At 40.3% G+C, this 21,215-nt stretch overlaps 1 protein-coding gene across 3 annotated transcripts in view; it reads left to right on the plus strand.

The window, feature by feature from the left end:
* Positions 1-21,215, plus strand: part of CEP192 (centrosomal protein 192) — a 67,096-nt gene continuing 45,881 nt past the window's right edge. Inside the window, exons 1-14 of one of the 3 annotated variants that reach the window (XM_064657309.1) lie at positions 1-61; positions 673-906; positions 1,778-1,900; positions 3,436-3,590; positions 10,578-10,624; positions 12,139-12,271; positions 13,118-13,272; positions 14,383-14,523; positions 14,778-15,114; positions 15,490-15,630; positions 17,644-17,708; positions 17,786-17,968; positions 19,445-19,568; positions 19,698-19,828. In XM_064657309.1, the coding sequence (XP_064513379.1) occupies positions 740-906; positions 1,778-1,900; positions 3,436-3,590; positions 10,578-10,624; positions 12,139-12,271; positions 13,118-13,272; positions 14,383-14,523; positions 14,778-15,114; positions 15,490-15,630; positions 17,644-17,708; positions 17,786-17,968; positions 19,445-19,568; positions 19,698-19,828 (1,902 nt within the window). In that variant the 5' untranslated portion in view covers positions 1-61; positions 673-739. Of the gene's footprint in view, positions 62-136; positions 291-672; positions 907-1,777; positions 1,901-3,435; positions 3,591-10,577; positions 10,625-12,138; positions 12,272-13,117; positions 13,273-14,382; positions 14,524-14,777; positions 15,115-15,489; positions 15,631-17,643; positions 17,709-17,785; positions 17,969-19,444; positions 19,569-19,697; positions 19,829-21,215 lie in introns of those variants that run through there. The other 2 variants (XM_064657315.1, XM_064657304.1) reach the window with 2 other exon arrangements.

The following is a 21,215-nucleotide window of genomic DNA, read 5'->3' on the forward strand; positions in this document are numbered from 1 at the left end:
GCGCCCCTGGCGCTGGGAGGGGGCTGGTCCCGGTCCCGCCGTGGTTCCCGCGTCGAGCCAGGTGAGCGGGTGGCGGTGCCCGCCCGGCCTGCGGGGGCGCTGCGGCGGCGGCGCGGAGCGGGGCGGGGTCCGGGTTTTGGCGGTCGGTCCGTCCGCGGGCGCTCCCGCTCCTTCGGGGAGAGCGGCGGCGGCGGGACCCTTGGGAGGGCAGAGCCCACCAACCCCTTCCTGTTTCGGGTGCGAGGGTGTCGCCGGCTCCCAGCTCCGGCCTGCGCGGCGGCGCGTTGCTGGTGAGCAGCCGGAGCCCTCCCACCGCTCCCGGGCCGAGCGGCGGCTCGGGGGGACACACGGGGGTTGTGTCGCCTCAGGTGCTCGCTGCCAGGGCCAGGGAAGCAGGAAGGCTCTGCCTGCCTCGGTCCGGGCGGCTTTACAGCCTAAATATAGGCTGGCACGTCTCGCGGCGCCGGCTCTCTGTAGCCCGCGGGAGCGCTGCTCTTTTTTGGCAGCCCAGGAAAGCTATAAAACAAAGTCTTGGCGGGAGAGGGTCGGGAATGGTTCTTAAGCACGTCTGTTGATGAAGCGGGGTGATTACCAAAGAACGTCGGCTGTGAGGTGTGAGTAAAGCATGTTGGCTTGTGTAACTCTGTGTCTGTTTTGCTCCCGCTGCTGCAGATGCTGCCGGGCCGGGGCTGATGGTGTGGCCGGGCCGAGTGCTGTTCTGAGCAGCCTGTGCAGAGTGATGGAAGACTTCAGGAATATCGCCGACGAGACGCTCCCGAGCTTCTTGGGCTATTCCTTGAACAGCAGCGCGAGTGTCGCCTTTGAGAATGTCACTGTCGCCTCAAACCCAGGATTACCTGTGGCGGCCTCCACTGTTGCCAGGAGCCAAAAGGGGTGTGACAACAGGTGAGACTGCTGGTAAATGCCACTCAGCAGTATAAAATCCATTTGAACCATTTGAAACGTTTAGCTTTTCAAAGGAAAAAAAATCTTTTTACAGATTATTTGGTAGCTGATAAAACTATTTACTAATCAGTCGCACAGTAATTGGCAAATGTTGGTTTGTCTGTATTACCAATGAAAAATCTACATCAAACTAATGACTAGTAAAATACTTAAAATTTATTGAAATTACCCTTTAAAAGAGTAATTTCATTTTTCGACTGATAACAATCAAGTTTCTTTTAAGTCAACTCTTCTTAGTATAGTCAAGTTTGAAGTAATGTAGAGAACAATATATTTTTTACATATGTGTTTTCTTAACTCTGTTAACCGTTCATTGAACTTACCTGAATCTGACTCATTTTAGAAAGGGTAACGTAAGAACTAGAGTTATGGATAAGAATGAAATTCCTAAGCATGAATAATTAACACAATTTATAATGTTTTGCTCAGCAAGCAGTAGAGCAAAGAGTAAAATTAAAAGCCTTTGCTCACTTAACTGCTGTCCCGTGACTTAACAAGAAGTAAGATCAGACTTTAATACTCTGTCTTTCCACACCCAAAAGGTGGTTCCAAAAGGGTACCACTAGACATTAAAATTATAATGCGGTATTTTTCTAAAGAACTGCAGAAGGCTGGAGGAGATCATTTGGGGTACATGTATGTACCTGTAGATACAGATTAGCTAGAAAATGCTAAAATATTAGAATAACTTAACTTCCAGGAGATAAGTGGACATCAATATGATTTATTTTTATGCCATTCTTTGGAAAACAGGCGCAATGCTTAGAATGATCCTGGTTCTGATGTGTGTTTTTCCTCCCCAAATTTACAGGCTTTCTGATAACTGTGCATCCTATTTAGATGGAAAGCATTCATCTCCATCAGGGTCTTCTCACAGTAGTCAGTCAGGTCCTGAGCCAATGCAGGGACTTGCTCTCTGCTTCCCTGATGACATGTAAGTAGATAATTAAAATCTAATTCTGTTCTAAAGTGCAGGTACCAGTGTGTAGAATGTAATTTATATGTACTATAAGCTAATTATGGACTACTTCAGAATTGAATTGCCCACCTCAGCAGCAGCTTTTACTACTGACCTTTTGATGACTATAACTGGAGAGCTCAGCTGTGCATTAGCCTGTTAGCTTACAGTGTTTGACAGACTGAGCAGCTTTTCCTACTAAAAGAAGCTCCTCTATGTTTTCTGGAGAGGGATAGTGGCAGGCCACGTGGAATCATCCTGTGCAGTGCTGCCACTTAGCCTGAGCAGCATTCTGCTGTTAGATTGACTAATTGGGCTTCAGGTACATGACAGGAATGAATATTTAGAAGTGATGTTTTCTAAACTGTGAGATTTTGTTTTGTTGTCACACTCATGAAAAATTTCCTAAGCATGAATAATTAATTGACTTATTTGAATCTGGCCTGTATTTACCTAGTTTACTTTACAAATCTGGAATTAAGCTGATCTTTCTGGTTCATGTCATGTGTGTGAATAATATCTTGCACTGATTTAAATCTGCTCTGAGTAAGTATTGTGCAGTTTGCAAACAGAAAGGAGCATCAATTTCTATTAAATTTACCTTCCTTGTAGCCTCAATGATTGCTGTTTTGTAGGAAGTAACTAATGTCAGTGATATAATTGAGAGAGCATTACTAAGCAGTGGAAGTGTTGGAAGCTGTTGCATAGGTTATTCTAAGGTCAAATTTGTTCCTGTTGTTGTGATGGAAACTGAAATGTGTGTCTTTCTCATGGATAAAATTGCAGTCTAGGCAGTATGCCCCTTTAAAAACAAAGAATATAAGATTTGAGAGGGAGTCAGTGTCTTGATTGTACTGAAGTAAAAAAAAAAAGCAAAGGCCACAGAACATGGAATAGTTGCATTTTAGACTTTGAGAGTTAGTTTCATTTATTTATCTAAAATGTTGAAGCAAAAGTATGGTTCAGTTCACTCAATTGAGTGGAAATTTTAACATATGACATAATTAGCTTATCTGCCTGCGTGGAAGTTCTGTAAAACCAGAAGTGAAGAATAACATTCCTGCAGAATTAAAAAAGCTGTTACTTAACTACATGTAATTTTAGTAAGTCATGTTCTTTATAATTTAGTCCCTAATTTAATATTACAAAAAACTTGCTGATACTGTGGACTTGGGAAAATCTTCTCTAAGATTTGACTTTCTCTTAAATGGATCATGGAACTTGCTCAGAGTAGACCCTTTTTACAGAAACGAAAGAGAGGAACAAACAGGTAGAGAGGCATATATTGCATGAAATTTAACTATTTGTTTCACAGTTTAGATTGTGAAACTGAAGTCCTGTAATCTTGATGTTTTTTCCTTTATTGTAAAATGACAGGTCTATAGAATCTCTGCTCTTGGAAACAGTGGACTGAAACGAGGCAATTGGAGAATTTATCAAATCTTTCTGTAGAGAGATGTTGTATACTCATGTTGGTCTGTGTAGCTCACTAATTTTTAATATCTTTTTAGGGACGTTGCTCCACAAGTTGTAGAGCATCAGACAACTTGTGTTAGTTTGAAAGAGTCCCACTCAATGTATGGAGAGCAAGATCAGAATGTCACTGAGCATTCAAATCGCAGTCAAGGTACCTTACGTGAAGTCTTGCCGCCTGAGCGATTGGAAGGTATTAAATTTGGGGAAAAATTTTATACTTATTGTCATTGTAATTAGCTTTTTATGCTACAGATGTCTTCTCTTGACCCTTTCACTGTTTTATGGCAGAGTATAAACAGGTTCTGAAAAATAATCTCTTGGATTTGAGCAAACTGAAAACCGAGAAAGCTTGTAGTTGCCATTAAGTTCTTGGATTTTTCCTCAAAGTACAAAGCTAGACAGGAAGCTGGTGAAAATAATGTTTGCTGTAGAGTAGCATACTAGAATGCAACTAGTATTCTGACTTAATTCCAGGAACTCTGTGGAAGAAGTGTATGTAACTTGTCCTCTACCCCTTCTGTTTTAGTAGGTGTAAGGCTGTGAGATTGTATTTTAGTTAACATCTCTTTTCTTGCCCTATTCCAACCTGTAATAGAGGTTTTAACTGCAGCTGTACGATCTGGGAACATACTCTTCTAGTGAAATGATGCATGAAAAAGTGGTTTCAAATACTTGCTGTGAGAACTACAGTTTGTTTGAAGCATGAATAGAGAGAGTAGTGTAAGCAAAAGAATCTTCTGCAACTTATTTTAAAAGCATGGCTCTTGATATTAAACTTGTTTGGGGTTTTTGCTAATGCCAGTCCTCTGATTAAATTCTACTTATTCCTTATAATTCAATAAATAGAGTTAGTAAATATATGCTTCTAGTCATTACCTTTTCTAAACTTCGAGTATTTGTGAAAGTTTTTTGTGAGGTGAGTATTGTTACGACCCGCCCCAGGAAAAGAGGGGGGGGTAACCCAGGTTTTATCAAAAATTCCTTTGGGGTGGATTAAAGTGAAACGACACTAAATAATCGGTGTATGAAAACATATATTGATAAGATTTATTTTAACAATTTTGAATCAATTGTTAACATTTTTGGGTGCTGTCATAATCAATAGGTAAGCTAACATTTTTGGGTGCTGTCATAACCTTTCTGGGGAGGAGAAAAATGCATAGGGAAGAGAAAGGCAGGATAAGAGCAAGGGAGAGTAAGGGAAAGAAAAGCTGAGAGTGGACAGATGTCCATAGTCACCGCCCACGGGGTCCAGCGATGAAACTTGATAGTTGCAGCTTCCATGTCTGTCACTTGAAGTGGTGGTCTTGATCTGCTGGGGGTGAAGGAGGGAAGCCCCCACACTCCAAGAAGTTATGAATTATCATATCCATGGTCAGTGTCACGGGCCATGCCTCGAGCCTCCAACCTCTCCCTGGGCCCTGCGCAAGAGAGCTGCTGTGTCTGGCCTGGCTCCCGCCTTTCAAGTTTGGCAGAGGGAGGGCGGGTCCTGATTGCTCGTCAGATGTATCAATAGTCAAAAGCCTGCAAGGTCAGCTCTTATCTTTCAGGACTTCACACCTTCAGCACTGGAGGGAGGGAGGGGCCCGACTGCTCATCAGAGGTATCATGCAAGTCAAAAGCCTGCAAAAGTCTCCTAGAATGCATAAATCATTAACAATTTCAGTCTCTGACACCACCCCGTGATTTATGCATTCAATAATTTCTCTTCTTTTGTCGTTCTCTGTGAATCTTCTTTGTGGGCGGTGCTTTTCGTATAGTGGACAGGGAGACAGAAGAGTGAAGGAAAGGAAGAGATTGCCCCAATGCACTGCAATTCTCCCCCCCTTCAAAAAAACCCAAACTAATTCTATAATAACATAGTAAGCTAATTTGCATTAGTTACTCTCTCCACCCCGTGAGTAGTCATAGGGGATGTAATAGGATCTCAATAGTTACAATCAAATTTCTTAACATTAATGAGGTTACAAACATACATACAAATATTTGAAATTATACATCAAAAAAAACCCAAAAACACTGAGTTACTTGGGAGCTGGTAAAAGGCTTTCTTATGTTTTCTTTTAGGCCTAAATTTAGTTCCGTTTTGTTAAATTTAACCAAATATGAAATTCAATGCCTTTCAAGGCAGAAGGCTAATGTATATAATGTATATTTATATGACTCTAAATATGCATAAATACTTGTACTAACTCCCAGGTTATATTTGGTTGAGTTTCTCAATCGAGAGGGATATTTAAAAGGACAAAATGAACTTGACAAAAATCAAATTAACAGTACATCTTATACAATTTTACCAGTAAGTTGCTCATATAAAAGAACACATTCAAAAAGCTTTTCCCAAGCTAACCTGCCCCCCAACAAAATAACAAAACAAACTTGGCAAAACTAAACTAGCAGTACATAAAATGGCTCGTCTTACACAATCTTATCAGAGAATTGTTCGTGATAAAAAAAAAAACAAAACCCAAATAAGTCAACAATTATTAATAAACTGATAACACAAGTAATTCTGGGAGTAGAGGGGACACAAACACAATGTTTGTGGCAAAGTTCTACATATTGCAGACTTACTGAGACAAAAATACATACAGGCATGCATATTACAAAGTTATTAAGATAAAAACATAAATACATGTCAAAGAACAGTATAAGTCTTCAGTCCTGTTGCTATTTCGTTTTCTCATGGGATACTTGTAAGCTGATAATAGAAGCAGTTGTGGGGGCAGTTATCTCTTCTGCCTCTTGCTGCAATTGAAGCTCCATTGGTTTCATGCAGTTTGATCTCTTCTGCTGGCAGGTTATCTCCTCTGCTGGTAGGTTTCTGCAAAAGAACAAATCTGGCCCACTACAGACCGATTGTTAAAAAGAAGGAAGAATCTATTTATCCAACTCCTTTTCTTATCTGGCATAATGTCACTAGGGCAGTAATAATAGAGAAGTTTGGAACATGTTTTCTCCAAAAAACAAATAAACTCAGAGCATGCTGGAGTTCTTTTTTACTTCTCAGCATCTTTATTTGCTCTGGGGTGGCCAAGGTGTCAGGGGGAAAACACACTGCTACTTTTTCTGTCGGAATTTGAAGTCTCAGACTTTCCAAGTGGGTGATAGTACTTGTCTGAGTCTGGTCCCCTGTGGTGACATCAGCAATCTGGGCAATCAGTTCAGCTTTGTTATGTACAGCAGCTATTTGTGAGCCAGTGTCAGCATCGAGGTAACTCACTGGCAGCTGCCACTGCCCATTAGGTTTATGGACAGACCATGCTGTCCATGGCGAGTGTATAGGGACAGCTACTCCTTGCTCCTGCAATTCTGCAGTTTCTGGGGTAATGTTTTCACGTGTTCCTAAAGGGAGTGGGTAGGGGTTTACATTTTTTATTTTATAAGGAGGCAGACTTGGAGCAGTTTGCAACAGACGGACAGAGGGGGATGGGAGACCAAACATCCATTCTCTCCCTCCGGCGTCTGTCCAGGCCTTCCCCTTTAGGAGATCTAACCCCAGGATGTTAGCTGGTAATGGCCCCACAATCATGATAGTTTCTGTGGCTGTCTCATCTCCAGGTAACCAGCATTTCACTTGAGCAGTGTACTGGGGTCGGGATTTGCCAAAAGCATCAGTTACCCATATCTTTTTTTTGTCTGGTTTAATGCCACACTGAATAGCAGCTTCAGTTTGGAGTGCTGAGACTTGTGCACCCGTGTCTACCACGAATGTAACCAAAGATTTAAAAGGGCCGAGAGGAAAAGTGATTACCAAATCTCCCTGGTTGTTTTCTGTAAGCTTTCCCTCATAAACCCACTGGCTATTTTTTGGCTTATTTACTGGAGAGCAGTAAGTCCAGTTCCTTGACTCAGAACTGGTCAAACTGGTTAGTCCAGTTTCTGGAGAGGCTGAGGGGATCACAGTGTTGGACTCCTTAGAGGGGCTGCCCTTAGGAGGTGCCTTGTGCTCTTTGATCTTATCCCACTGCTTTATCAAGTATTCTAAATTAGCAGTGGGTAATTTATCCATCACTTCTCGAGGAATTCCTTTTGCAACACCTTCTCTCCACAGACTGTATCTCTTTCTCCCGCTAGATGACACATTTTGTTGACAAATACCTGGTGAGGCAGGTTTTTGGACTTTCCCTGCCCTCCTGCAGTGTATTCTCTGGCCACTCGTACCAGAGAGCCCCAGCTGCTGACCAGTAGCTATTAATTCTTGGGCTATTTCCAACCAGGTTAATCCTGATGGAGCACCCCTTTTTCTAGGTCTGGGGGTTGCCTTTATGCGCTCCTGTAATTGTTTAGCATAAACTTTTAGTGCATCAGGCAGGCCTCGAATTAAAACTGGAAATCTCTGTGGATCTGCCTCGAGTTCCATTGGGGAATTTCGTTGTGGGTCTAATAATTTTGTATGCATTAACTGGAGACATGCGGTTTTTTGTACACTTTTTACAATGTGGCCAATTGTGGGTGTTTTAATCGTGTAAGGATCTCCCCTTTCTATAGGGTCTAACCCACCTGCCCAGTAGGCAGCTCTTTGGGTCAGGGACCACGGAGCTCGGTTATCATTTGTGGTCAGGAAGATCCCTGGGCCCCAAAATCCTCTGGCCTCATCTTCACTCAACAAAATCCGATCTCCCCCAGTAAGGGACACCCTCCACACATATTCAGTCTCTGATTCACTGGCCTTACGACTGTATTTTTCCTGAATTTTGGCCAGTGCTTCCCCCGTGTACGGGGTAGTTCGTGTGGTAGTTTGCCGATCTGCCCCCTGGCCAGTGGTTTCAGTTTTAATGAGGGGACGCATATGTATTACCCCCTCCTCCGGGTAACTTTGCTTCAACTCTTCTAATTCCCCAGAGGGGTACAGGGATTTGTTAGCATCTACCGGTTTAGGGTATTTTGAATTAATGTCTCGCAATTCACAATTTTTCATTTCCAGTATTTTTTTAAGCCTTTCATTTTGTTCCTCCTGATCTTCAAGGGCTGACCTAAGCAATGAGTTAATCTCTCTCTCTTTCTCCAGTGCCTGACGTTCAGCAGTTAACTGCAGACGTTCTTTTCCTAATTGCTCCTGTAATGCCTTCATTGTCTCTTGAAGAGACCTTATCACCTCACCGGTAGATTTTTGAATAGCCTCTTTTTCTAGCTGGTCCTGCAAAGTTCTCATTGACTCTTGGAAAGATTTTATCACTTCACTTACAGATTTCTGAATAGCTGATTTTTGCCTTTGCACTGCTCTAAGGAACACGCCTAAGACAGCACCCACAAAAAACAGTTGTAAACCAAGGATAGCTATCAGGAGGGAATAATCCCCATATAACTCAACCTGGGGTGTCATCATCCCCTTTGCCTCAGTCATTAACCCAGCTTAGGTTAATGTCTTTCTCCCCCTTAACCCTCTGAGGGCTGGTTTGACTCTCTCCTGGAAAACCTTTCAACAGGTCCAGGTACCAGAGAACCTTTCAACAGGTCCAGGCCACACCAGGAAACCTTTCAACAGGTCTGATGTGCCCGGGTCACACCGAGAGGAGAAAAATTCTTACTATAATTTTATTGCGAGGGGACAGTCACCATTTGACTCGCCCTCGGTACCAGTTTTAGACTACACCGATTACTCCACTATATCCAAAGGATCCTGTCCGTGACGCCAAAAATGTTACGACCCGCCCCAGGAAAAGAGGGGGGGGTAACCCAGGTTTTATCAAAAATTCCTTTGGGGTGGATTAAAGTGAAACGACACTAAATAATCGGTGTATGAAAACATATATTGATAAGATTTATTTTAACAATTTTGAATCAATTGTTAACATTTTTGGGTGCTGTCATAATCAATAGGTAAGCTAACATTTTTGGGTGCTGTCATAACCTTTCTGGGGAGGAGAAAAATGCATAGGGAAGAGAAAGGCAGGATAAGAGCAAGGGAGAGTAAGGGAAAGAAAAGCTGAGAGTGGACAGATGTCCATAGTCACCGCCCACGGGGTCCAGCGATGAAACTTGATAGTTGCAGCTTCCATGTCTGTCACTTGAAGTGGTGGTCTTGATCTGCTGGGGGTGAAGGAGGGAAGCCCCCACACTCCAAGAAGTTATGAATTATCATATCCATGGTCAGTGTCACGGGCCATGCCTCGAGCCTCCAACCTCTCCCTGGGCCCTGCGCAAGAGAGCTGCTGTGTCTGGCCTGGCTCCCGCCTTTCAAGTTTGGCAGAGGGAGGGCGGGTCCTGATTGCTCGTCAGATGTATCAATAGTCAAAAGCCTGCAAGGTCAGCTCTTATCTTTCAGGACTTCACACCTTCAGCACTGGAGGGAGGGAGGGGCCCGACTGCTCATCAGAGGTATCATGCAAGTCAAAAGCCTGCAAAAGTCTCCTAGAATGCATAAATCATTAACAATTTCAGTCTCTGACAAGTATTAGTAATTTTGACAGAGAACATGTTCAATTAGAACGTACTATGATCTTTAATATAAATGGACCTTTATAGAACACACTTCTAACAGGGAAGTGTTGACTTCAGTCACTAACTACTGTACTCTTGAGGAAGTGGCAGTAACTGTGGCAACAAAATCATGGTGCTTTGGAAAAATGGGGCTGCCCAGTGTTTGGACTTGATAGTAGCCTGTTAGACTTAGTTGCTTGGTTTTAACTTATTGTTTATTCAAGATTTAGAAATTGCCTTTTACTCACATCTATTACTTAAGAATTAGGAACCTTTTTTTGGTAAAATCTGTATGTGCGTGTCTGAAAGGTTCTCTGTCTTGTTTGGATTATGGGTGAATGTAACACAAAGACAAGTGGAAGCTGCTTAAAGTGATCCAAAAAAAGAATTGGCCCAGTAGGTGAAATGCAATAGTGAAACAGAATGCTTCTTCTTACTTCTGCTAGTGCAGCCTGGGACTCCTTCTGTTTTGCTCTGCCTTGTAGAAAACCTTAAGGCAATAATTGTCTTTCATAATTTTTAGAGTTCTAACCCTGATGAAGCCTTTTTAATTACTCACAAATAGTTTACGCCACTGTTACAAGAATGTGTAAGCTTTAGTGTTGTGGTAATGTGTATGTTTCAGGGTTATTTTTGTGGTGTGTGCCAGGACCTTCAAGAGGCTCAGTCTGCTGTCGTAGAGAATAGTTGGCACTTAGGAGTATAACATGAGAATATAATAAAATACTGATTACACTGCATTCCCTTCTTTCAGATTTGCCAAGTGGAATATGTTTTCTTCCAGACATTAAGAATAACCAGGTAAAAGCTTTTCTAAATACAGTGAAATTAAAGGTTTTCTAATATTAATCTTGTAATTAGGCCTCACAGACTTAATTCTGTGCGAGGAGGATGGAGGACATTGAACTGTGTTTATTGTCTTGTATCATGTATCCCTTAACTTTGTAAAGGTGCTGGCATGCTGGTTGTGTCATGCCTCGCTTTGCCTCCATTTTGTAGGTCGCTTAATGTAATAAGTACCATGGCAGCATCAGTCCATCTGATCTTCCTCAGTTGTGAAAATTGTTCTTTTCTCCTAGCCTCTGCTGTCTTATAGTCCTTTGTCAATGTAAGGACCTTGCATTTTGTCCCACTGTAGTTAAGCTTAGTGAAAAGCCTTTTGAGGAACTGTTTGGAATACTTTTGGAAATTGAAGTAGACAGTATCAACCTGATTTGACTTGCCCCTGTATATGTTTGTTACTTTGAGGACTATGAGTTTAGATGACTTCTTCGCTGTCCTTAACATTAATAACTGCACCATTTGGAAGAACACAATCTTCCTGCTGCCTTTGTATTTGTGTGTGTGTATCTTTATCCCGGAGCTAGCAAATAGCTGCAGGTGTTGACAGGTAGGGTTAGGCTTCAGCTCTTTTTTCTACTGTGTTGGAGAAGCTGACAGCTGTGAACACAGAGATACAAGGCAGACAGGAATGGGAGATCTCCTGGTCCTTGTAGAAAATATGTGTCAAGCTGCAGCCAAATGCTGTCCAATATGTACTCCTTAATGTGTCAGCTGGCATTTGCTGAATTCATTTAGTTTTCTTGCATTCTGTTCTTGTAGGGCCCACAGTGGTCAGTGAGTTACAGTCAAATGCTCTCAGGCTGTCTTCTAAAAACCATAATTCAAGTTCCTTTCAAATTCTTTGCTTTCTAAACTTTGACTTTTTGCTGTCTGTCAAAGATGAATCTGTTAATCACAAAGAATGTGAGACTAAATCCAAACCAGACATTACGTTGTGCTGTTTTTAAAAATCATTCAGATATAGAAAAGATAGAATATTTGCAGTTCGGTAGATTCAGCTGAAATATTCCTTTATCAGTAATTTCGTGTGCTCATTTGGAGAAATTTCCAACAAAATTGGGTGTACAACTGCTGAGGAACCACTGTTTTAGCAGCATAGGAAACTATTGAGACTTGTCTTTGTACTTTGAGTTGGATTGCAGCTCAATGAATGGAGGAGGGCATTTTTTTCTAGTGTAAACCCTTTAATGCAGTGGTTCGGTGCTTTAATTTTGAGGTCTTTTAAGTTTGGTGTCACACAGATGCTTTTTCCCCTCTTTCCCTCTTTTGATTGCTGTGTTTCTTGCATGCATCCATTCTGGAAGCCAGCACGCAAGGTCTGTTGGAACTAGAGTGTTTGCTGGGATAAGTAGGAAAAAAAGTGTGTGTGTAGTTTTGTAATATTATTAACCTCATTAATTGTTTATTATTAACTGAATTTATACAATAGCTAGTAACTCTCAAAAACATTTCTCTATGGGTGCTTTTCACAGATTGGTCCATCTGAACCTTCTGAAAAGTTGATAGAAGGTGAAATCTCAAGTGATCACCTTAGCAATAGCCTTTCAAGTTTTTTGGAAAATGAGAAACTCTCATCTCTTCCAAGTTCAGACGAAGATGCCACTGGTAAGCGTGTTTATAACCCTTGGTAGTTGAGTCTGCAATTGTGACTCAAAGTTATTACATACTTTAGAAGGAAGATATTGTTTTACTGAAGTATTTATTACTGGATTATGCTGGATGAAGAGCTAGTGTAGCAATATGAAACAAAACTCTCTTCTTTGGAAAACTGACTATTTTAAAATCGTAACAGGACTAGGTGGCTGTGGAGTTTGTCAGAGAAGTTCACAATTGGAATTTTAATCTAAAAAATTAAACAACAGTCCTCAGTTACTGTGAATCAAAAATATAGATAGAAATGTGGGCTTTAATTTAGTAAAGTGGTAACCGTAGCTACAGTTTCAGTTCAGCTTGGTAGAGATAAACTTCTGTGGCGAAGAGCATGCAAGAAAAATTGTGTCTTGGAAAACTTCTTACTTGGCAAATGGGAATAGTATTGTTATTAGTAGTAGCACTTAACATTTTTTGCCATTGAAATATAGAACATATATGTGTATGTTTCAGTCACTTTCTGGGAAGTTTGAATAATGTTACGTAAATTTTCCTTTTAATTTATAAGTATATATATGATTTACTAGTTGGGATGTGATGGTGTATAGATGTGTGAAGGAAGATGAGTTATTTGATAGCCTGGAAGTTAAAATGGTAGCTTGTGTCATCTTGTTTTGCTGTGTATCATTAGTCATGTGGTAATGTTTCTGTGACCCAGTTATTTTAAGGAAAAACAAGATAATTCTGATCTGATTGTGTGTTGTGAAACTCAATGTATTAGAAATTATGGAGCTGTTTTGATAGTATGTCAGGTGATATAACATGACCATTAAAAGTAGTTATTTTCTTCTCTTTCAATAGATGATGATATTGATGATGAGGAATTCTTTGATATTGAACTAGAAGCCTATTTTGAGCAGCTGATAAAACCAGAAATGACGAGAGGAGACACCAACCTGCAGAAACTCTCAGAATTCTGGAGAGGGCTGAAGCTTTCTGAAAATGGCTTATTTCAAGTAGGTTTAAAATTCGAAGCTCAGCGTCCCAAATGGTCCTTGAGCATGTTAAACAAACTTTCAGTAGCGAAATTTGTTGCTATTCTTAAATAGAACTAGTTTTAACTGTTTTGGTGTATTTTTTTATTTCTATAGCTATTAAGGGGCTTCTTTCCTATCATACGGCGAGTTTATAAATACTCTCTTTGATCACTCCTTTTTTAAGTCTTGGTTAGCAATGTCCAAAGTGTTATTAAGTGTACAGCATCACAGACTTGTGTTTCCAGGAGAGTAAGTCAATCTCTTAAATAATTGGTAAGTGTGTGAAAGGTAAATGTAGGGCAGCAACTGGCTGGCTTGTGGTTTGCCTTTGAGCAGCAGTTAGCTCCATTGCAGATAGATTGCCAGGGATTAAGTGTCTTTCCATTTTCTTGACTTTGCAGCAGTGGATGCAATCCTGGCAGTCTCATGCTTGACCAGAGTGGAAAAGTGTGATTGATTTTAAACAGTTAAATAAACTGTAGTTTTTGAAATTTCAGAAATTTCCCAACTGACATCAATTTCCAGGCTGTGGGAAGTGATGTTAACCCTGTACAAGTAGTTGGCATAGGCTGCCAGTTTCTGGTCTGTGGCTGTACATGAAGAAAGGGATAAGTGCTTTAAAGAGTGAGAATAACAAGAGTTCTACTCTCTGATCTCAAGTCTTCTCTACTGGTGTAAGATCTTCCTGCTCTACAGTGTTGTAGATAGGCAGTGGGGCTCTGAGTTGGATTTGGAGTCCTCATCCAACAGTGAGTAACCAGAAGGGAAAGAGGAGTAGCACGCTGCTCATGTTAGAGGGAATGAGAGCATATAGGAGGAAAAAAGAAGGGATCCTTCCATCTTCTTGCTGTGTATGCCTTTAGAGGCAGGTGCATGGATTGGCATAGCCAGGAACTATTGTCCATGGTGGTGGTGCTGGCAGCTAGAGATGCCTATTGCAATGGCACAGGTAAACAAAGTATGATCATCTCTTTACTACTAGGAAATTTTTAAATTGTAAAAAGCCCTATAGTGTTAATTTTTTTCCTTTGGTATATCTATTCTAGTGTAACTTTAATTTTTTTTTTTTTTTTTTTTTTTAATTTAAAGGAGAACTTTCAGGATTCTGCCAGTTACAAGGCTGTGACAGGAGTAGACTCTGGAAATGCTAGTGATGAAGATTCACAAAATGAAGGGATAACCGGATGTCCTGTGCAAAGAGAAATGCTGCCTAGAGCAGTACAGCAACTGGTATAAAATTGCCATTCAAATTCCTGTTAATCTTATAGACTAAGGCTATAGTAGAAGATGACAGTGTGTTTGAAAACTTGCTAGAGGTTGAACTAACCACACAACCTTTCTTTAAAAAAATTTAATAACACCACTTGGTTTTTAGATTTTTTTTCGAGCATAGTTAACTTGGAATGTTTTGTATCTAGAAGTGTTAGTACAAATAGCTAACAACTACACTTCTGACACTTTTCAAATGATTATTGTTTTTGAAGAATTCCATGACTACTGGAGATGTGCTGGATTCTCGTGCTGCTGCTGAGTTGCAATTAGATTCACTGTATCTCCAGTGCATGGACAGCCGAAGAGCTGATGTCTCAGACGTCCTTCCAAAGCAAGAAATACAGTCCTCTGAATGTCAGGCTGCTTCTTCTGATGCAGAAGTACTAAACACAGCAAGAGGGTTTTTGGGGCATGACGCCACTCCTGAAGTTCTTAGTGCAAATGCACCTCAGGCAGAGGCACCTGAATGTGAAGTTGGTCTTCCTGATGCTTACCTGTCACCAACTGGAGACAGCTCTGAGAACTTAAGTTTAGGTGCAACAGACAAAGGTAGGATGCTTTAGATACAACCCATCTATGCAATTGGGATCACACTCTGTTGCATGGAAAAACAAATAAAATTGTAAGCTAGACATTTTTCTTCGGTTGTGGGAGTTGGTAATAAAAAACAATGTAGCATGAATAAATTTTGAGTTGCTTTTGTTTTAAGAAACACTTGTATGTTGCACTTAACTGTTATTTTTTGCTGATGAAACTAGTTTAAGCTTGCAGTTGCAGCAACTCGAGCTCTGGGTTTTTTTAAGTTGTTGCTGACTTCTGGCAAGGGAACTTAATCTAGATTAATCTAACTTTGATCTGAAATAAGGAGATTTTACTGCATTCTTTTTTATTTTAATCCACAGTGTAGCATTTCATATCTTTCAGGTGATTTACCACACAGCATTGTCTATCAAAATGAAGAGGGCAGATGGGTGACTGATCTTGCATATTATACTTCATTTGATGAAGAACAAGATTTAAATCTGTTTGAGGATGATAAAATAAATGAGGAGTTCATTACTGGCTGTATGTAATCTTTTTTCCTTTTTAAATAGCTTTGTCTGTAACAGTGTTAAGTAAACTTTCCTTTTTTCTTTTTTTTTTTCCACTTCAACAAATCAGTATTTTGTGTTTTAAAGCCTCCAGGCTTTAGATACTACAAATTATTTGAAAGTTGATGCTGATAATAGCCTACAATGATATTATCATTATTTATAGCTGATAGCTTCTTTCCATATTTCTTACTCTTCACAAGAAGGGTGTTTTGAAACCAAAAAAAAGCATTCTAACATGTGCCACTGTAGACAAATCAATTCCTTAGCACAAAAATGTCATCTAGTCATCTGTTTTACTAGATAGATTTGAGCACTGTGTGCAGCAGTATTTCCCCTAGTCTCTTATAATTTCTAAAGCTGATGTTTGTATGGGCTACTGTATTCTCAAGATGTCCATGGTCCACTCAAGATTCTTCTTTCTTTCAAAAGAAAATGCTGTATATGGTGTTGTCTAAAACTGTTTATTCTGAATGAGTGATCAAACTGGTTGAAATAATGAGGTTGACTGGTTGAAATAATGTTTTCCAACACCATAGTGGTTTTCTGCTGGTTCAAGCAAATATGATCCCATTTGGGAAAAACTACCCCATCTACTGTGTCAATAAAGTAGTGCTCTTCCATTATTTTTCAAATGCCATTATATTTCTGACACATTCTTGCTTTTTAGACGTGCACTGTCAAATTCAAATATTAGACTGTTGTAAATTTTTCCAAGGCTGTTTAGGTTTTTCCCACTTGGTGGGTTTTTAAAGCAATTCTGCTTTTGAGCCAATTGGCTCACCTCTTTGCATGATAGAGGATAACACACTTACAAATTCAAGGTTGTTAGCATTCTTCTGGCTGCTAGTTTGCTTGTCTGTCTGCAATGCTCAAGTGTGGAGTTTGACAGCTGTAGAAACAGAAAGGAAATGTTGCATCTGATGCTTCTGAGTCTCATGACATCTGTCTGTCAGCAAGCTATGCATACAGTGTATTTTTGTATGGAGTAGTGCAGGATTGCTCACTTGAGCGTTGAGTGCTTCAAAAGGTCTCCAGAGAGGTGTAATGCTTATACAGAGGATTAAGTAAGAACTAATATTGACTTAGAGTTCAACTGGATATCACTATGGGTCATTTATAGTGCCAGGTTGCCTTGAGGAAATACAGTTGAATTGCTCAACTTCTCGTATTCCAACTTTGTTTCTTTCCTCAGAGCATGTATCGCAGCTTCTCGTAAGTAATTTTATGGACAACACCTGTGTTCACTTTACAAGTTTGTGTCCATTCTTGACTTTTGCCTCCATTTGCCCCGTGTCCTCTATGACTAGGAATGCTCTGTGTACAAAACTGCATATTTTAGAAGTTTAGGCGAACTTAATGATACTTTGAAATGAGGGGGTAGAGCAGTACCTCTTGATCAGTCTTCCACATAATTTTGCTGAAGAGACTTTAGGTGTTCATTGTTCTGTAGGTGGAAATTGTGCAATTAGTACAATAATTTGAATTCAAAAGTAACATTGATTTATTTGGCCTGTTTAATTTGCATAGGTTTTTCATGAAGTGGTACAAACCAGTCTGTTTCTTTGCTCCAGTTCACACCTTGATGAAGTAAATTTCAATCCCAAAAATATTAAAAGTTTGTTCTGAAGTAGCTACATGATGCCTGATTTTAGCTAGTATGGGTAGCATAACCTGTAAAAAGTCATAGTTTAGTTTGGGGTTAAGGCTGTAAGAGACTTCCTTTATTCACCCCTAAGTTGATTAGGTAAATGCTGATTTTACTTTGGCTCGTTAAGATCCAGTGAGTACCCCTTTAAAACTAATTTTATATAACTTTCTCACCAAAACGGGATGGAGTAACTCCTACTGTGTCTCAAACTGTCTAAGATCTAGAATTATATATGCAATAATTGTCCATCAGAATTTAGTTTAATGATGAAAAATAGTAATGATGGCACTTAATAACTTATGCCTTATGTTAATAAATGTTCTCTTTGGTTTTAAGCTGAAGCAGCAGCTCTGATTGCACAGGACGAGGAAGAATTTGAGAAAGCACACAGACTTGTGCAGGTAACTATGTCAATGTAAACAGAATAGTTCTGTAATTTATTTACAAGTTACAACTTCTGAAATCTCTTTGTCTGCAGGCAAAAAGAGTAGATGCATCTGAATTAGCAAATACTTCATGGAAATCTGCTAATAGCCGCATTCTGCTGAGAACATCTGGTCTTGATAAAGATGCCAGTTATTTACGTTTGTCTTTGGGGGAGTTCTTTGGTCAGAGATCTGAAGCTCTTGGTTGTCTTGGTGGAGGCAGTGATGTAAAACGGGTATGTATCTTAATGTTGAGAGACAAGAGAAGGAGAAGAAAAACAACAACTAGCACTACTTTTCTTACCTTGTAACTAATTCTGAGAACTAATTTTCTAAGTTCACTTGTAAAGGAAATTATCTGTGTGAGAAAGATCTGGATTGACTTTAGTTTCCCACTTGGAATTTGTGATGTGCTGGCCAATGTTACCAATGAATGTTGATCTTCACCTTCTGGTCAGGAACTAATTATGTGTAGGGTTAGGGGGAGAAAGGTACACAGGGCACACGTTGGAGGTTCACATAATAGCTGAATGAAATGCTGCTCACACAGGGGTATTTGAGCAGTGAGGGCATCATTGAATGGCTGTTGATAATTGATATGCTCTCTAGGGAAATGCCCAACTTCAGTAAAAGTCATCTAGATTTGACTTACCAACATCTGTATGCTTCTTACATCTATGGGATACCTGACCTTTCTCTCACCTACTCTTGGTAAACAGGATCCTCATCTGTGTTTCAGACCAAAAAAAGGATGGGAAAGTGTGTACTATGGGAGGAAGAACACAAGTATGCTTCTGAAATTCACTTGTGTCCTGATGAATTGTTAGAGTTGGCATGTTCTGTCATGGTGCATTCTGAGGCTCAGTGGCAGAGCATGACTCCAGGCAGAGATGATGAGAGCATGTGTACTTTGTTTTGTGTAACTGGTGTAACTAAGTTGTGTCCTGGTTTCAGTTGTGATAGTTAGTTTTCTTCTTAGTAACTGGTACAGTGCTGTGTTTTGGATTTAATATGAGAACAGTGTTGATAACACACTGATGTTTTGGTTGTTGCTAAGTAGTGCTTACTGTAAATCAAGGACTTTGCAGTGTCTCGTGCTCTGTGAGTGAGCAGGTGCAGAAAAAGGTGGGGGGGAGCATGGCCAGAACAGCTGACCTGAATTGGCCAAAGGGATATTCTGTACCACAGAACATGATGCTCGGTCTTTAGACTGGTGGGAGTTGGCTGGCAGCCACAGATCACTGTTCAGGGACAGACTGGGCATTGGTGAGTGATTGTGTTGTGCATCACTTGTTTCTTTTGAGTTGCATTCTTTCCTCCCTCCTTTTCATGACAATTGCTATAGTTTTAATTTATATCTTGTGTCAGTTATTAAACTGTTCTTATCTCAACCCGCAAGGTTTACCTGTTCTCTTCAGCTCTTTCTGGTGGTGATGGGAGTGAGTGAATGGCTTGTGTGGTAATGAGTTGCTAGCTGGGGTTCAACCATGACATTTGTTAGTTTATTTTATGTATGTATATATATGGGAAATGTATGTATTTGGATTAGGCATTTGCAATATTAGGAGGCACATGTTATTTCTTAGTAGTATGAGAGCCAGACACCAATTGGGCAGGAACTGTGGGCTGAAACTGCTTTGCAAGCCCACTGAACCTATTTTTTAATTATTAAATTTACTCATGCTGTATTCTGGGATATTTTCTTTTTATAGCCATCTTTTGGTTACTATATTACATCTCCGAAGAAAAGGCAACCTGTTGCTTTGCTAAGGCAGTCTGATTCATCAGGAGGTGACACCATCCAAGAGATTTCACAGTTGTCTGAGGTGCTCTCAGGTAATTATGGAACAGCTCTTTTTTTCTGCAGGGCATTAATGGAGCAAGTCTATCCCAGGAATGCAAGTTTTTAGACAATTTCCTTACTGTTAATTAACTCTATGTCTTTTTTGTTGTTGTTGTTCTTAGATGACCTAGAAGCACAAACAAAAGAACATGCAAATTCTACTAGCTCGGAAGATTCGGGGCATAGGATGGATACTGCAGTTGGAATAAATAAAAGCATTAATACAGAAGCTGCTACCAAAAATGAAGCAAAGGTATTTGTCTTGTGTCTTTCTCTAAAGCGCAATTGTGAACTGAAAGAAAATTCAACTGACTCCAATTATTATTGTTTCTTTGGTTACAGCTAAATTTGGACTTTCATATCAGCTCATTGCTTTTTATATTAATCATTTGAATCCCAATAGGTGCCACTGTTTGTTAGGATGGTTTCATTAGAATAGCATGATCCTGTAGTGAGCCAGGTGTTACTATCACCATTTTGTTTTCCTTTTTCTTCCAAATTCACTTTTGGAGTTGTTAGTCTGTCAGCCTATAGTTTTTCAGAGACTCATAGGCTATTAACATTCTGCCATCAGGTTTCTGAATTTCATCTGTGTCTTGCTCTTCTGTTTTTTTTTAATGAAAACAACTTGTCTTTACCATAGGAATAAAGTCTTGTAGTTGATAGAATTTAAGAATATCAACATGGTGCAAGTCTGAAAAAGTGTATTTTCAAATTGGTAATCCTAGATACCTACCCTAGACACCTACCTTCTCTGCCTGAATGTGTCACCTCCCTAAGCCTGCTGGCAATGCTCCTCCTAATGTAGGCCAGGATGCTGTTGACCTTCTTTGACACAAGGGCTTGTGGCTCATGGTCAACTTCCTGTCTACCAGTACCCTCAAGTCCTTTTCTGCCAAGCTGCTTTCCAGCTGATTGGTCCACAACCTCTATGGGTACCTGGAGTTATTCCTCCTCAGGTGCTGGTCTTGGCATTTCCCTTTGAACTTCTCAGCCCATTTTTCTGTCCTGTTGAGGTCCCTCTGAATGACAGCTGACTCTCCTGGTGTATTAGCCACACCTCCCAATTTTGTATGATGATGAAACTTGCTGAAGGTGCACTCTGCCCCATCATCCACATCATTAATGAACTTGTTGAACAGTACTGGCCCCTGTCTTGATCTCCAGGGTACTCTACCAGTGAGTAACTGGCCTCCTGGTGGACTTTGTGCTGTTGATCACAACCCTTTGAGCTTGTCAGCCCAGCCAGTTTTTGATCCAGTCACGGTCTACTTATCTGCTCCATACTTTGTCCATCTTTTTATGAGGATGTTTTGAAGACATACATGCGTGTCTACAGGAGGACAGCTGTTTTCAATTCTTGCTGAATGGGTGTGTGTCTGAGAGGTGGGAAGAGACTGGTCTGGACGTGACTCTCTATGTACTCCATGCTCTTTGCTAAGCATGGCCGATGTGAAAACTAAAAAACAAATCAGACTTGAGTGACAGAGAAAACAGTAGGAATAGCTTTGTCTTCCCCCTGTAGAGAGGTGGATGATTTAAAGTTAAATGGGAGTTTACTGTATATTTGGTCATGGTACCTTCTTTGCTGTTTGTTTTCAATGGGTTTTTACTCCCAGTTCTTCCAACTGAATTAAAGC

This window comes from Pseudopipra pipra, chromosome 1 (assembly GCF_036250125.1).
Source record: "Pseudopipra pipra isolate bDixPip1 chromosome 1, bDixPip1.hap1, whole genome shotgun sequence".
NCBI classification, from domain to species: domain Eukaryota; kingdom Metazoa; phylum Chordata; class Aves; order Passeriformes; family Pipridae; genus Pseudopipra; species Pseudopipra pipra.